The sequence below is a fragment of the Cydia pomonella genome, chromosome 12 (genome assembly GCF_033807575.1).
Source record: "Cydia pomonella isolate Wapato2018A chromosome 12, ilCydPomo1, whole genome shotgun sequence".
Taxonomy (NCBI): Eukaryota; Metazoa; Arthropoda; class Insecta; order Lepidoptera; family Tortricidae; genus Cydia; species Cydia pomonella.
This window is the reverse complement of record NC_084714.1, coordinates 18,011,004-18,027,624: the sequence shown is the minus strand read 5'-3', so window position 1 is coordinate 18,027,624 and position 16,621 is coordinate 18,011,004. Positions and strand designations below refer to the sequence as shown.

The window sequence follows — 16,621 nt, the reverse complement described above, 5'->3', positions numbered from 1 at the left end:
GACACTAGCAACAATTTCTGATTTTTTTTTAAAGAAGTAACATTTGAGAAATAAATTCGTGGCGCACGAACACAATAATGACTAAAACTTGTAATTATTGAAAAAAAAAAAATTAAGTCGGTTAATAGGGTCCAAATTATTGTCGTTGTCTTGTATTTTGTCCCCAAAAATGTGATGGAGTGGATGTTTTAATATGAGACGAAATATAGTTTTTTTTCGTGTAAAATATATTTTACAGCTAGAAAGACATGCAATAGCACTCGATTTTTTTAATTTATTTAATAGAAGACTAAATATAAGCGTGACAGTGTAGTCAAAAACAAGACAATGAATCATTTTGACCCAATAATATTGCAATTTCTAGCATCGAATTCAGTACCTATTAAACGCAGCAGCGATGCTGACAGACAAACGTCAGAAATATCGGAATGCACTAATTAATTAGTAGATTCAACTCGTGTTATGCTATTCCATAGCTTTCTGTTAATTAGTATCTACTAATTAGTTTTAGCATTGCTTTGTGTCTGAAGGTAGAAAAGTACAAATGTAATTAAATCTTATTTTGCTTGTATAAGGCCATTTTGGACACGGTGCGTATAGTACGCCGGTTCCCCTCCCCGCGGCCCTGACCACCGGCAGCTTGGGCTCTGTTTTTTATAATATGTTTATATTGTTTTAAGTGTTTTTTTTTTTAATTTACTTTCATATTCATATTGTAAAAAACTAAAGGTAAGACCCGAAATGAATTAGGAAAATAATAATAAATAATTTTATATCTTATGAGAAATAAAGATTCTTATTAAACCTTTAAACATTATGGGATTTATGTAGGGCTGCCATCCGTCTTGGCATTATATATATTATAAAATTAAAGGTCTTGTTTTTTAAAAATATTATTTTCGGACTCGTCCGGGGAAAAAATGCGATTTACTCCAAATGTCCGGGTTTTTTTAATCTTTGTCCGGGTTTGGCGAAATTCGAGATGGCAGCCCTAGTGTTAACGCGAGGAATGCCGAAGGACCAGAGGAAAAGCGCAGTCCAAGAAATACAGAGGGACTATGGCTATGAGAAAACTAAAAATGAGAATAAAATTAAAAAGATGTTAATTATGAGGCCGACCGTACCTGGGTATAGATTCCGATTTGTTAACGGCGGCCGCCGTATTTAATTTTTGGTTCGTTCTTCTCTCTCCTTACTCCTTCACACTCACGTTTATCACTCTCGTTTATTATAATTATTTCATCGTATTATTTTATTCATATTATCAGGAAAAAAAGTATATTGATTTTTCACTTCATTGACGTTGTCCAACAATTGACATGTATTTAAATTTTTAGCTTCTTTGTTTTGCGTTTAAGTAGGTCGGCAAAAAGGCGGGTGATATGAGAATAAAAATGAGGTTGAATAGAGTAGATAGTATGAAAGAAAAGCGAGCGAGATGGATGAATATGAATGATAATGAATGAAAAAGGGCGCGAACATTTCCCCCCGACCTTAAAGGGTTCCTTTAAAGGAAAGAAAAACTAAATATAATAAATAATAACCCTTATCATCAAATTAAACGAACATTCACAATAATATAGCGAAATAATGAACTAAAGAAAAAGTATTATTCTAACGAAGTATACTCCTATTAATTATTGGTTAGGCAGAGGGCATAATCGCACGACAGGACGGACGAAACTTCCTTTATTTGTCCTGACAGTGACAACGCGGGTTGAGCCGTCCTTCGAAGGATGTACTGCCTCTACGACGCCTAAAGGCCATGAAAATGGCGGCGCATTATCTACTTTTATGACAACCACTGTACCAGTTACGATAGGAACTGATGGCGTGGTCCATTTAGCTCGAGACTGCAACTGATGCAGATATTCTGCACGCCAACGTTGCCAGAAGGACTGCACTATCTTATCCAGAAGTGCATGTCGGTCACGCAAATTACCTGACTCGACCAATGGAGCAGGTAAGGACAACAGCGGAGCAGTGTTGAGGAAATGAGCCGGGGTGAGAGCTGAAGGCTCAGCGGGATCACTACTCAGAGCTGTCAGTGGTCGCGAATTTACAAGAGCCTCTATCTGCGCAAGCGTAGTCAGAAGCTCCTCATATGACAGTATTTGCGTACCGATTACCTTGAAAAGGTGATTTTTTACTATTTTCACCATGCTTTCCCATGCGCCTCCGAAGTGTGGAGAAGCGGGAGGAATGAACTTCCAATCAATGCGGTTCTCCGCGAGCTCCATCTCCAAATGTGGACGATGACCGTCTAAAAACTTGTAGAGGTCACGCATGTAAGAGTTGGCACCGGTAAAATTAGTCCCATTGTCCGAATATATGCATTGTACGGGGCCACGCCGCGCCAAGAAGCGCTTTAAAGCAGCCAAAAAATTGGCGGTACTCAATTCCGTCGCTATCTCGATATGAAGGCAGCGCGTCGTGAGGCAAGTGAAAATGCATAACCAAGCCTTGCGACTCTTGACTCCTCTGCCTCGAGTAGGAGTGTACTGCAAGGGACCTGCATAATCACACCCCGTATGTGTAAACGGTTTATTCACTTGATTCACGCGACAGCTCGGTAGGTCTGCCATGAGCGGGAGAGACGATTGTGGATTCGCTCTGAAACACGTGTTGCATTTGGCAACGCGGTCGCGAATGACACGACGAGCCGACAGTATCCAATACTGAAGCCTAAGTATAGTCATTAATGACTCAGGACCAGCGTGCAAATGTTTTCTGTGGAAATAGTCGACGATCATATTGACTACATGATCACGTCGTGGAAGCACAATTGGGTGTTTCTGCGAATATTTCATGTCAGCATTTGACAGCCTGCCTCCAACACGAATCAGCCCGTCTTTATCTAAGAATGGTTTAAGCTTTTGCAAGGCAGGTGAGCAATACCTTTTGCTCTTTATTTTATCAATGTCGTCGCTAAAGTGTTCACTTTGCAACGATGAAATAATTTTACCCTCAGCGAACTCTAGGTCATTTCGGGAAAGTGCTGAGAAGCGCGGTTTCGGTTTAAGAATGCGGTACACGTATACCACGATGCGCAATAATCGAGACCACGACGATATTCGCTGAGCGAGTGAATAAAGTGGTGACTCTGACACATCCGTAGTTGCAGCGTGTGCAAGAGGCTTAAGCTCCGGCACTTCACCGATGGACTCTCGATCGAGCTCCCTTAAAGGCCATTCCGATGGATGCTTGGAAGCCCAAGCCGGTCCCGTGAACCACAAAGGATGGTCCACGAGCTTAGAAGGCGTCAGGCCACGGGACAAGCAATCCGCGGGATTTTCTAAGCCCGCCACATGATGGAAGCAGTTGGCCGGAATAGCTTCGATAATCTTAACTACCCGGTTGGCAACAAACGTTTGCCAGCGGTGGGGGGATGACTGAATCCAGCAGAGAGCAACTTTCGAGTCTGTAAACGCGTAGACCTCGTTAATGTTATAACGAGGTTCGAAGTTATCTTGCACCTTCCGCATGAGCTTTGCCAGGAGGACCGCAGCACACAGTTCCAATCTCGCGACGGAGACTGTTTTAAGGGGACAGACCTTCGACTTGGAACACACCAGCCGAACTGCCACTTCGTCTCCCTTTAGAACCTGAAGGTATACGACGCCTCCATATGCACGCTCGGATGCATCACCGAAGCCTAAAAGGTTTATAGTACAACCCTGTGCTACTCCAAGATGGCGCGGTATTTGGATTCCATTGAGCTTTGGCAACTCCGAACAGAATCGTTCCCATAAATCCACAATATGGGGTGGGGGAGTCTCATCCCAGTCGCATTTGATCAACCAAAGCTCCTGGATGAGGAGTTTTGCGTATAAGACAACTGGAGCTACTAAGCCCACGTTATCCCATAGACGTGCCACTGCGGACAAGATCGTCCTTTTAGTGCACGTTGAGTCTGGCTCTGTCACCTTGAAATGAAAGTAATCACCAGATTTATTCCAACATAAGCCAAGGACCTTTTGGGAGACCCCTGGGTCGATTTCAATGTCTACGGAAGCCCGATGCGAAGCAGGTATTTCGCGTAGCACGGCGTCTGAATTGCAGGTCCATTTCACAAGATCAAATTGACCGCATTTGAATAAATCAATCAGCTCCTTAGCCGCGGCGATAGCAACAGACTCATCCTGCTGCTGCGAGTCATCTGACATAATGCTAAAGCATACGTCATCCATGTATGTACAAGAGGACGCGATCGCCGCTGCCGTTGGGTACTTATGCCCGTCGTCTGCAATTAGCTGACGGACGACGCGGAGCGCGTGATAGGGACTCGACTTCATACCAAAACACACGCGATTAAATTCGTATGTGGTAATGGGATCTGCCGGGCGGAATCTATATAAGATTCGTTGAAACTTGCGTTCCGCTTCGCGAACACCAATTTGTAAAAACATTTGGCGACAATCGGCCGAAAGCGCTATTTTGAATAAGCGAAAGTTCAGAAGGATTGAAAACAAATCCCCTTGAAGATTGGACCCTGAGTGCAAAACGTCATTCAGCGACAGACCTGTGCTTGTCTTGCTACTCGAATCCAGGACCATGCGCACTTTGGTCGTTGATTTGTCCTCGCGTATGACAGCATGGTGAGGAATTATGTATGCGACAGCTGGAGAGGCCTTCATGGAGATAGTTACCTCCGATATGTAACCCTTACTGACGTATTCACGAATGATATCGTCATAGGCGGCACGTAACACACTCGATGACTCTAGCTTTCTTTCAAGGCAAAGAAAGCGCCTCTTAGCAGCAGAATGCGACTCTCCGAGCTTGAACACGTCATCTCGGAAAGGCAATGCGACAGTATATCTACCACTAGCGTCGCGCGTAGTGGTGGCGCGAAAATAATCCTCGCATTCAAGGTCATCTTGACTTTGAGCGGGCGGAGCGGATATTTCCTCAAGTTCCCAAAACCTTTTGAGAAGGTTGTCTGTGGAGTCTTGAACAGAAGTACAACATGCCGAAGTATATTTACGCGGTGACTGTAAAGCAGGGACCGAACCCATTAAAATATACCCCAATACTGTCTGAATAGCCGGTGGCAGATAGTCCACATCGCTTTTAACAATGTGCGGCAGTAACAAATGTGGAAATATAGTTGCACCCACCAGTACATCAATTGCGACGGGCGTATCCAACGTGTCGTCAGCCAAAGGGAGGCCATGAACATGTGTGAGGGTTGACATGTCCACCGGCACTGATGGCAAATCGTCGGTGATGCGATCGACCACAAAACTCGAAACGTCAAAGTTGACGTTTTCGTCGAATCGCGAAAATATTTTAATATCTGCGTTACCCTTAACAATTTTTTTAGTTTTTCCAATGCCAAATACAGCGCTTGGCTTTTTATCAAAATTCAAACCTAAGCGCTTACAACACTCCTCAGTAATGAAGTTACTTTGTGACGCGGTGTCAAGTAAACATTTGACGACTTGCGTGCCACCCTTATTATCGCGGACGATAACCTTTGCGGTGGACAGCAATACCGTATCACACGAAGATGTTGAGTTTTGTTTTGACATCTTATTGTTAGAGGCCGCTAGTGCTTGAGTCACGATAGACGTGTTACAAGATGTGCTTTCCGGCGGCGGTGAAGACGACTTAGCTACGGCGCTCGCAGATACACTTGACACATCAGACGTCGTAGCTCTTTCATCCTTGTCTTTGTCAAAATGCAACAGAGTATGATGCTTTTGATGACAAACTCGACATTTCACCTCGGAATTGCACTCGCGGGTGCGGTGTTTGATACTTAGGCAGTTAACACATGCCTTAAGCTCTTTAGCGCGTTTGAAGCGTTCGGAAGGCGTTAAACTGTTGAGGGACGGACATTTAAATAAATGTTCATGAACAATATTGTCACAAATACATTTAGTAGTGCTCGCGCAAGCAACATAACTTTGTAGTTTTGGTGCGGCACTACGCGGCTGAGACGACTTAACACCTTTTTCGCGCGATGGATTTGCTGCGGCGGAGACGACGACGGTGCTTGGTTGCACATTTTGATAAATCCTAAACTGACTCTTCATAAAATCTGTCAAATTGCGGAAGGTAGGCAATTTCGTATCTCGGTGTAACATTTCGAATGCTCGAAGAGTTTCCTGGTCTAGCTTCTTTAATGCCATATGAAGGAGCATGAAATCGCATAAATCATCGAGCTTAAGCGACTTAAGCGCATTCGCAGCTGTGACAAACTTATCGATGAATGTTTGAAAATTAGACGAGGAAGCGGGACCATTAATCTTTAAATTGAGCATTTGATCCATGTAGGTCGAGGCAAGAGTGCGCTTGTCTTGAAATCTGTCAATTAGACTATCGATGATAAGCTGATAGTTTTCAGCGCTCGGAGTTATACCCGCGATGACGGCTTGAGCTTTTGGTGACAATTTCCCAATAAGATAGAAGAGCTTCTCTTCATCAGTAAGCGACAGATTTTCGTGCACTCTGGATTTAAAACTAGCGTAGAAAAGCGGCCAGTTACGTATATCTCCATCGAACGCTACCAGTTCCATCGTTGGCAAAGAAGGTCTGGCTCTCTCCACTATAGAAGGCAGCGAAGAGGCCGGCGGTGCGGCTGGTTGCAGCCGCTTAACCACTCTCCTGATGCGGCAGTACAAATCTTCGAAGGCTATAATCGGCTGATAATTAGGGACAGCAGCCGCCCTAGCTCTTAGCAACGTACGATTATACTCATTAACCACCTCTTTGAACTCTGATCGGAGTTCGTCGATAGTGTCAGCAGCATCAAGGAAACTCTCGCGACTGGCTAAATCGGTATCGACAACTAGCGATTTTTTGTAAATACCCTGGACGAGTTCAAAGAAGATATTGCGTTTTGCTTCAAGCATCGACAGCTCGTCTTCATAATACGCGCTGTCGACGCTTTCGATATTTCTTGTATCTTTCGCCATAATGCAGGAGACGGGTTAAGTAGTTTAATTTTATTTATGCGGTAAAACAATTTATGTTCCTATGAATAAGGATTAACTCTTATAAACGTATACCTAAATTGCGGGTGCGATTAAGAAATTATATTTAGGTAATTAATTTATAAGGGCGGCGCGGCGAATAGTAATACTCATATAAATAAATACCTAAACTGCGGGAGCGATTAATATAGAATAATTTAGGTAATATTTATAAGGGCGGTGCGGTGCGGGAGGAGAACGATTAGCAATGAATGTATGAGGAGAGAAGAGGGAAAAGAAAAGAGAATCCGGTTCGAAGACCAGAAATGTTAACGCGAGGAATGCCGAAGGACCAGAGGAAAAGCGCAGTCCAAGAAATACAGAGGGACTATGGCTATGAGAAAACTAAAAATGAGAATAAAATTAAAAAGATGTTAATTATGAGGCCGACCGTACCTGGGTATAGATTCCGATTTGTTAACGGCGGCCGCCGTATTTAATTTTTGGTTCGTTCTTCTCTCTCCTTACTCCTTCACACTCACGTTTATCACTCTCGTTTATTATAATTATTTCATCGTATTATTTTATTCATATTATCAGGAAAAAAAGTATATTGATTTTTCACTTCATTGACGTTGTCCAACAATTGACATGTATTTAAATTTTTAGCTTCTTTGTTTTGCGTTTAAGTAGGTCGGCAAAAAGGCGGGTGATATGAGAATAAAAATGAGGTTGAATAGAGTAGATAGTATGAAAGAAAAGCGAGCGAGATGGATGAATATGAATGATAATGAATGAAAAAGGGCGCGAACACCTAGATTTATGGGACATTTTTACACAAATCGACCTTGTCCCATGGTAAGCTCAATAAGGCTTGTGTTGTGGGTACTAGACGATATAATAAATATAAATACATAGAAAACATCCATAACTAAGGAACAAATATCTGTGATAAACGCACCAGTAAATAAATGCCCGTACCAGGATTTGTACCCGGGACCTCCTGCTTCGCAGGCAGGGTTACTATCGACTACGCTAGGAGGCCGTTCGACTCTTGAGGATAAAATGCAAACCTCTCATCAATTTCTGATGAATAAAGAGAGCCTTTTCGAGGGTGTGGTGAAATAGTTATTTACGATACAAGTGCGAATTACCTATTCGCACATGTATCGTACAACGTCTTACAGTACATATGACCCTTAAAATTTTCGACGTAGTTACATAATGTGCTAATTTACGCACTAGTACGGAAAAGTAGCACCATTTGTACTGTAAAATTCTTTACTCGTGTTGTTAAATATCGCCGTCGAAAAGGCAATTGCTTTTTCGAATCATTGATGTATGCTGACTTACGGTCCGATTCGAACTTTAAGATACGTCAAATATTAGGTCTAAATACAAAACTGACGTTTTTGTTTTAAGAAACTTTGCGTTTGACATTGACACATCCGATCATATCGTATTTAGACTTAATATTTGACCTGTATCATAAAAACTTAAACTTAAGGCCTGATTCGAAGAATGTGATACGATAACGATAAGTAAAAAAGGTAAGTTCTCATTTAGATATCGTTTGTATGTCGTATAACTGACAGAAGCACCTCGATTCGGGCAACCAATGTCACATTGACGTTAGAAATATCGTAGATAGATCGGATTGGGATCACAGCGGAAACGAAATAAACGTCAATTTTGACATGTCCTTTAGTTATCGATCTTTTAAAGATCTTTCCAAGATCTTAAACGTGTCTTAATCATTCTTCAAATCGGGCCGTTAAAATCACCTCAGTTTAAAGCTTTGCTACGATATCCTCGGCGCCTGCTACGAATATTACTCATGCTACGACGCGACGTAAACACCTAGCTGTTCTCAGCGTGTTTCTTTAGATCGGAACAATGCAATTGCATTATTTGAACTTCAATTGGGTTTTAATTAAGTTTAAACAATGTAGATAAATATGTTTTTAGTTTACATTTTTAAGAAGTCTCTAGAAACTTTAGATTCCTCCCATTTGTGAAACTAAGAGCCAGAGAGGCTAACATAAAGCTTAAGAAGTTAAAAAATACATTTTTTATATTATATAGTATTGATTCTAATTTCAACTGGCCAAAAACGGTAAGAACATCTACTGTCCTCTGTGATAAAGCAATGCAATCTCATTCAGTTTGAGCTCGCCATTATAGTCTTTCACGTTTAACGACAGTTCAGGATAAAAGCTTACATAAAAAAAAAAATGATTTATTACTGCTTATGCATGGTCTACAAGACTCGGTAAACTTGTATGTAAACATACCTTTTAGTTAAATATGTTATACTGAGAGCGTTTGAGGAAGTAAGTGTTCATCTCAATAATATATGTATAACAATGTAACCTATTATCCTGTCGCATACTTCTGTTGTTTTTCCAATAAACAAAAAAATAGCGTATTATTTATTTAGAAGCCCACTCTTAATGGATCTTTGACCAAAATAACAAAAATATTGACACTTAATATTGAACATCTGTCAACTGACATTAACATCTAGGTACGTTATTTGTTCTGACTGTTGGGTGTCTAGAACTAATAACCAACATGGCTGCTATCTAGAAATATGGCTCTATTTTTTAGTCTAGGTAACTATGTAACAGAAATATTTATTACAGAGGCTTAACTGTTGACACAAGTATGATTCTTATTTGATTTTACGGTCGCACGTACATTTGTGATATGCTTAAAATTAACAAGGGCCATTTCGAGTATGCGCATAAACAAAGTGTTGAGTAATGGACTCTTTTCTTCCAGTATTCGTATTTGTCGGTTAAATGGCTGCTAGTGAAATCGAAATCAATGCCATAAGAAGCGCGGCGTGTGAGGCCCCAGCGGGGCCCGGGCCTCTGCCTATAGGGGCCTAAAAGCAGTGTTTTTAGGAATATTATAGAACTGTTTTTTTTTAATTCTGATATCTAGGCAAAATATTTATTGTGTGCAAAGGTACATAATTAGGTCTTAAAATTCTCGAAACTGTCTTTATAAAACTCAACTTATTTTCGACACAAAATACTATTATATGTATAATAGATCATTTTCATTGGTTGGAAATCAATTTCGACACTTGTCAGTTGATTATATTTTGTGTAAAAAGTGTTGTTTTGACATTATTCTGAAGGTCTGCATTCATCAGCGCTATTATGGAGATCACAATTAAACTAAACATAACTATGTTTATAACTCTAGTATTTTCTTTTATTATACATACTATTGATCTTGAGTACATAATAATACATTACGATGCACTTGCGAAAAATAGGAAATTTGCAATGAGTGGCGATAAATTAAAACACGACCGAAGGGAGTGTTTTAAATCGACAAGAGTTGCGATTTACCTATTCGCACATGTATTGTGCCACATTTTATAGTACATATGGCCCTTTAAAATTTGGACATAGTTACGTAATGTGCTAATTATCGCACTAGTGTGGTAAAGTAGCACCATATGTACTGTAAAATAAATTTCGACATCTGAGAGTTGATTATATTTAGTGTAACAAGTGCTGTTTCGACATTTTTTTTGCGACAGTTAATGCCTTTTTATTCTTATTATTTAATTTTTTATTATTTTGAAGGTCTGAATTCATCAGGGCTATTATAGAGATTGCACTAATTACTATAATACCTACGTTTATAACTCTAGTATTTTCTTTTATTTTATATAATATTGATCTTGAGTACTTTTAAGTTTTCCTTTGTTTTATAATTATTAGTCGTACCAAGGCAATTACAAGTAGTTCAGGCTCTGAACAAAGTAAAGATAAGTGTTTTTTGCGAACATGCACTATCTCTTTTATCACAATCATTCTAAATTATTCGTATCGCCTATGATAGCTAACCGAACCTCATTATGGCACTATCGTTATAAGTATAATATTATAGATAATATATGTACAATCGCCATCAGATACATCGGAGCAGCCGAGATGCTCAATAATATCTGAACACCCACTCTAGCGCCTTGACAATAATTATTAATTATTAGAATTAAGAAGTTTTCTAAAAAAAATATTTCTCATAATGAAGACGCCAAATTGTAAACAATAAATTTTGATATCGATAATTTGCTAACGGCTAATAAGTATTACTAACGGTCCGATTCGAACTTTAAGATACGTCAAATATTAGTTCTAGATACGATATGGATCAAATATGTCAGTGTAAAAAGGGACGTTTCTTCAAACAAAGACGTCACTTTTGACGCTGACATCCATATCGAATCTAGACCTAATATTTGACGGATTTCCTCGGGTTAGCTTCGTGATTCCATGGTTTTTTGCTCATTAATATTATTTAAAGTGTAATATTGATAGCTTATTATACAGTAAACTTATGTGGTAGTGTGCAGTGAATGGAGAATTAATCTAGAAACGCGTTAACCCCCATTTTGGAGTCAACGGCCTGTAGTCCACGTGCTACTTGTAAAGTCCAGCTATCGCTTTACAAGAGCTGATAAAATCACCGTACACTGTCTTGTACTAACCGTACAATTTTAGTCGTATGTAAAGCTCCTAAGACCTTGATACTGGCGAAATAGTCTCACTGGACTGAAGCCATAATTTCAAAAGAATGAATGAATGAATAATTACCTGTAATAACCTGTTATTAAAATCAGAATAATTCTGTTAGTTTAGTATACTTATAGGTGGGCTACATCGTTATGGAAATACATGACATGGAAAATACGCTAAAAATACTGGACTGAAGCCATAAATAAATAAATAAATTATAAGACATTCTTACACAAATTGACTGAGTCCCATAGTAAGCTCAATAAGGCTTGTGTTAAGGGTACTTAGACAACGATATATATATAATATATAAATATTTATAAATACTTAAATACATAGAAACACCCATGACTCAGGAACAAATATCCATGCTCATCACACAAATACATGCCCTTACCAGGATTTAAACCCGGGACCATCAGCTTCGTAGGCAGGGTCACTACCCACTAGGCGAAACCGGTCGTTGAACATAATTAGTAGCCATAATTTTAACATAATTAATAAAATAATATTAGACGTATCTTAAAGTTTGAATCGGGCTGTAAGTTAATCCGTATAATTTTTAAATACTTAATGGCTTTTCTTTCGTGTTCTTTTAGGCAGCTAAAAGAAAAAAAAAATTATTTAAATATATTTCATCCTTCAATTGTTCACAAAAACTTTTGTTTTCTTTGACTTTGAAGTCAAGTTGAAGATTTTATGGAACCTAAAACATTTCGAAGCAAACGGTTTCTCATATTTCCAGTAAAAAGGCCTCTTTTATTAATATTATTCTTGTTATTGCCAAAGTTTCCCCATTTAACGCAGACTTGACGCCAAGACACAGGGACACGCTCGAGTGACCGTAGATAATATCCCATTATATTATCGTTTAAAAGGATTCATTTATGTCTTCTTTACCAGAAGTTTGTTTAATCAAAATAAGACAAGTATATAAATAAAATGAAAGTCAAAAATTCAACCCTAATTTAATGGAAAGCATGTTTCCTTCCTTCCTCCTTTCCTAGCATTCCTTACCAAATAAATATTTTATTTTTCTAATTTAAGTAATGGACAGTTTCATCACTGAAATTATAAAAAAAAAACAAACACTGGAAACTCCACAAATTAGTCCTCTATGGCTATTTATAAATGTATAATATTTTTAAAACTTACATGGGTAAGTAATTAGAAATATTAATATATTTATTTGCGTGAAATTTAGTATAACAAATTAGATGGTACATTTTCTATACGTTCAGCATCATCTTGCCGGCAATTTTTTTAAATCTAAATATCATAAACTGCTCTAACTTCACAGACATTCAGACGTACTCTCAGAGTAAACAACAGTTGAAGCGTTATACAATGATTTACATCATTTATATTACAACATAATTATACCTACACATACTAGAGCAAGATACTAGAGCCTCCAGACCTTACTTTTTTTTCTCATGACTAAAATGTATGGGATAATAAGTATAGTATTAGTACTTTTAATGTCTGCATACTTGCTATATTGGCCCCACGGCCATTTGTCCGGAACAAGGTGCCAAAGGTTCTTAAAACATTAAAAGTACATAGATACTAACACTATATTATCCCATACATTTTATTCATGAGAAAACAAGTAAGGTCTAGCGGCTCTGGGACCTTGGACTATACACAATTATTACAATTACCTCAAAATAATCGAAATTAATTAAAATACAAGGATAACAATAAAATTCATAATAAATATTAAAATAAATTATACTTTTGCCTAATCATAAATAACTGCCACAATATCTAATATCGTACTGTATTTTATATTTAATTTTAAGGCCTGTACTGAAAAAAACAGTGAATTTCAAGCCGCTGTAATTTTGTTTCTAAGCAAGATGACTACGGCTTTCTTACCGCAATCAAGTCTTATTATTGTATTATATATTCCAATATAAATAATTCTGGTTGTAAGCTGTTCGACTTTACACCGGCAAATAGAAGAGATCACTGAAAACTGGTATTTTCCAAATAGCAAGAAAATGTGCAACATCCTACATGCCTGATTTCGAAACACTTAAAATTACCTCGAATATTCGTGTATTTCATAATAAATAACTAATTTAGTATGTTGTCTCTTGAACAGAGGCCTCGAAGCGGTAGATCTCCAGGAACAAGTGACCTTGGGTCCATCACAAAGATTGCTAATAGAATTTGCGAAAACGGAGCATGCCTGTCATAACTATCGTAAAAACTGGGGTAGATAATGTAGATATGCGGCTAAAGTGCAACGAACTACGATAAAAGTCAATGTGTTACTTAATTCGAGGCCAAGTCGAAAATCATACAATTTCCTTTGTACAAAAATCGCATTTGGCAGTTGTCATAGAATAGAGTAAGAGCTCCAAACGTCCTGCAGCGCCGTTCTCTCAACTATTATTGGGCTCAAATCAAAAGTGTATTAAAAGAGACGAATGAAACAGCCAAAAAACATTAACATTCCAGCAGGTGACGGGCTGGTGCAGGTAAATATGAAAAACGGGTCCGTAAAAAGTGGCCACTGAGTACGCTAGGAAGAAGCTCCTCCTCCTACAGAACAAATAATAAATAAATAAAAACTGACAATTATCTAAATTTAAAGTAGCTTTTTATTGTAGTTATTCTAAAATCCTTAGTTTGTTCTCAATCGCATCAGTTTTTTTCATTTCAATAAGTTACTTATAAGTTTGATATTCCTGTCATTAAATCAGGACTAAAAATAATTTGTATAAGCCGCTTTTAAAATATACCCATGTGTATGATATACATTTTAGGATTTCACTAATTAAAATATTTGTTACCACAACCTTTCCGCACTACTTTCTTCTCAATAGCAATTAATTGTCTAAGCCTTCAAGAGATTAGGATCTATTCTGACCTCAAACTTTGACCTTTAGTAAGATTTCACCCACAGCATAAGAAAAACTTATCTTTTTTAAGAATCCCTGTTTCTTACGCCCTTTTTCATCTAAGAATGTGGCGTGTGTTTATTCTTATCTAATTACTTCGATTGTTCCCAGCGGTCTATTTCTTGTGTTTTGTCTCACTCTAGGGTTCTTGTGCTCTTTCTAACGAGGAAAATCTTAATGAAGTTAGGGAAGTGGAATCCGTAGGAAAGTTGGGTGATGATCATACTGAAAGGTACCATTGCTAACTATTTACTAATTACTTTCTGCTTACATTACTCACTCTTATATAATTTATTAACATTTAGATTAGCATCGTTCAATATATGACATTATAGGCATTATAACGAATTTGTTTACTTAGGTACCTACTTAAATAAATAAAAAACTGAAAACAATCCTCGCATATTACAATTCAAATAAAAAATAAAATTCCTTTTTTTGCAAGCGTATTCACGCGTGTGTTTGTATATTTCCCAAGAGAAGTTTGTATACGTATAAAAAAAAACATGTTATAATTATTTTTTAGCTCGTGGAAATTTTCAATTCAAACCTACCTAACTTGGATTTTTACATCCGAAGGCGTTGTTTAATATTGAAAATATAATTTTGATTTGTAGTTGAGGGCGCTAGTAGCCTAGTGATGCTACTTGCGCTCCGAAGGTTGCGGGATCAAACCCCGGCTCGTACCAGTGAGTATTTCGGAACTTATATAAGATATAATAATAATAAATAATAATAATTGAGCCTATATACGTCCCACTGCTGGGCACAGGCCTCCTCTCATGCGCGACAGGGCTCGGGCTATAGTCCCCACGCTAGCCCAATGCGGATTGGGGACTTCACATACACCTTTGAATTTCCTCGCAGATATAAGATATATCATTTGATATTTACCTGTCGCTTTTCAGTGAAGGAAAACATCGTGAGGAAACCGGACTAATTCCAATAAGGCGTAGCTTCCCTTCTGAATTGGAAGGTCAGAAGATAGTCGCTTTCGGAAATAGAGCGCTTACGCCAATTCTTGGTCTTAGTTGCCAAGTGGATCCCAGGCTCCCACGAGCCGTGGCAAAAGCCGGGACAACGCGCGGAGGAAGATGATGACGACCTTCGGTTTGTGGTTTATTAGATGTAGTTCATTTGATTATTGGGCTAAATAAACAGCCCACTAGTCCATAATGCGACAGCAAGTAAGCAAATTTTCGCTTCGCAAATTTAGTTTAGTAAATGTACCGAGCTCCTCTTCGATGGGGCCTGTAATCGGCATTCTTGGTTTCATCCGTTATTCTCATTGGATAATGATTGTTTGAAATACATGCCGGGTATCTATCACACCGTCACCGCATCCGCGTCAGGTTCAGGTTAATACCTGCATCTGTGTGATATAGAAAGTGTCATTCACGACGACGCTTAAAGTTTCCCTTCCGTCCGTCTGTCCCTTTTTTAGCAATGTACAATGTATATCTTTACGAAAAATGGTTACCAGCAACCAGATTAGCTGTAAGACGTAAATAATATTTATGCCCGGCAGGATGATTTTTTTGTAAATGAACAGGGGAAACCGAAACTGTAAAATCTTTATCATCGTGAAAAAAAAAAATGTTTTGGCCAAGTGTGAGTAGCCCCTGAAATCTTAATAAAAAACTATATTTGTTCCAGGAACTTCCTCAACAAGTCCGTTCATTGGCAACCCTGTCCGTCATCCTGTTCATACTGTCCATCGTGCTGGCCATGGCGCTGTTGCCAGCCGCGCCAGAGTGGGAGGCGCTGGCGCTCTCCGGCTCTGTGCTGGTGACGGCGTGCCTGGGCGCAGGCACGCTGATGGCCACGCACCATGCGCCGTTGCCGCTCTTCGCCCTAATATTGGTGAGTATTCATCGTGCTGGCGATGGCGCTGTTGCCAGATGCACCGGAGTGGGAGGCGATGTTTATTTCAATTGATTCTGCGGCTCTAAACGTCAAACGAATCAAAAATAAGTTACAAAATGTTGTGTGTTATGAGCCAGTTTCCTGTAAGGATAAGAATTATATAATAATGATGTTCTATTTTAAAATGGTAATTAATGAGCCATATTTAGTTACTTTTGTTCGAATGTTGCCACAATATTCAGTAGGTAAGGTCAATACGGGGAAGTGTAGTGCTTTTATAATTGCGACGAACAGTCTGATTAGTGTTTAGGTATTGCGAGTTTATAGGGGAGACCGGGGCAAGATGAACCTCTGTGCAAGCTGAGACATGTGCTGCTGTGCT

The 16,621-nt window shown here is 38.8% G+C and overlaps 2 protein-coding genes across 4 annotated transcripts in view; one reads left to right on the top strand and one right to left on the bottom strand.

Annotated features, from left to right (window-relative positions):
• The window catches only part of LOC133523759 (adenylate cyclase type 2-like), a 302,517-nt gene that overhangs the window by 90,981 nt on the left and 194,915 nt on the right, over window positions 1–16,621 (top strand). For all 3 annotated transcript variants that reach the window (XM_061859471.1, XM_061859470.1, XM_061859473.1), the window contains exon 3: window positions 16,030–16,236. In XM_061859471.1, the coding sequence (XP_061715455.1) occupies window positions 16,030–16,236 (207 nt within the window). The remainder of the gene's footprint in view (window positions 1–16,029; window positions 16,237–16,621) is intronic.
• The window catches only part of LOC133523760 (pre-mRNA-splicing factor ATP-dependent RNA helicase PRP16), a 454,093-nt gene that overhangs the window by 268,667 nt on the left and 168,805 nt on the right, over window positions 1–16,621 (bottom strand). The gene's annotated exons all lie outside the window — the stretch shown is intronic.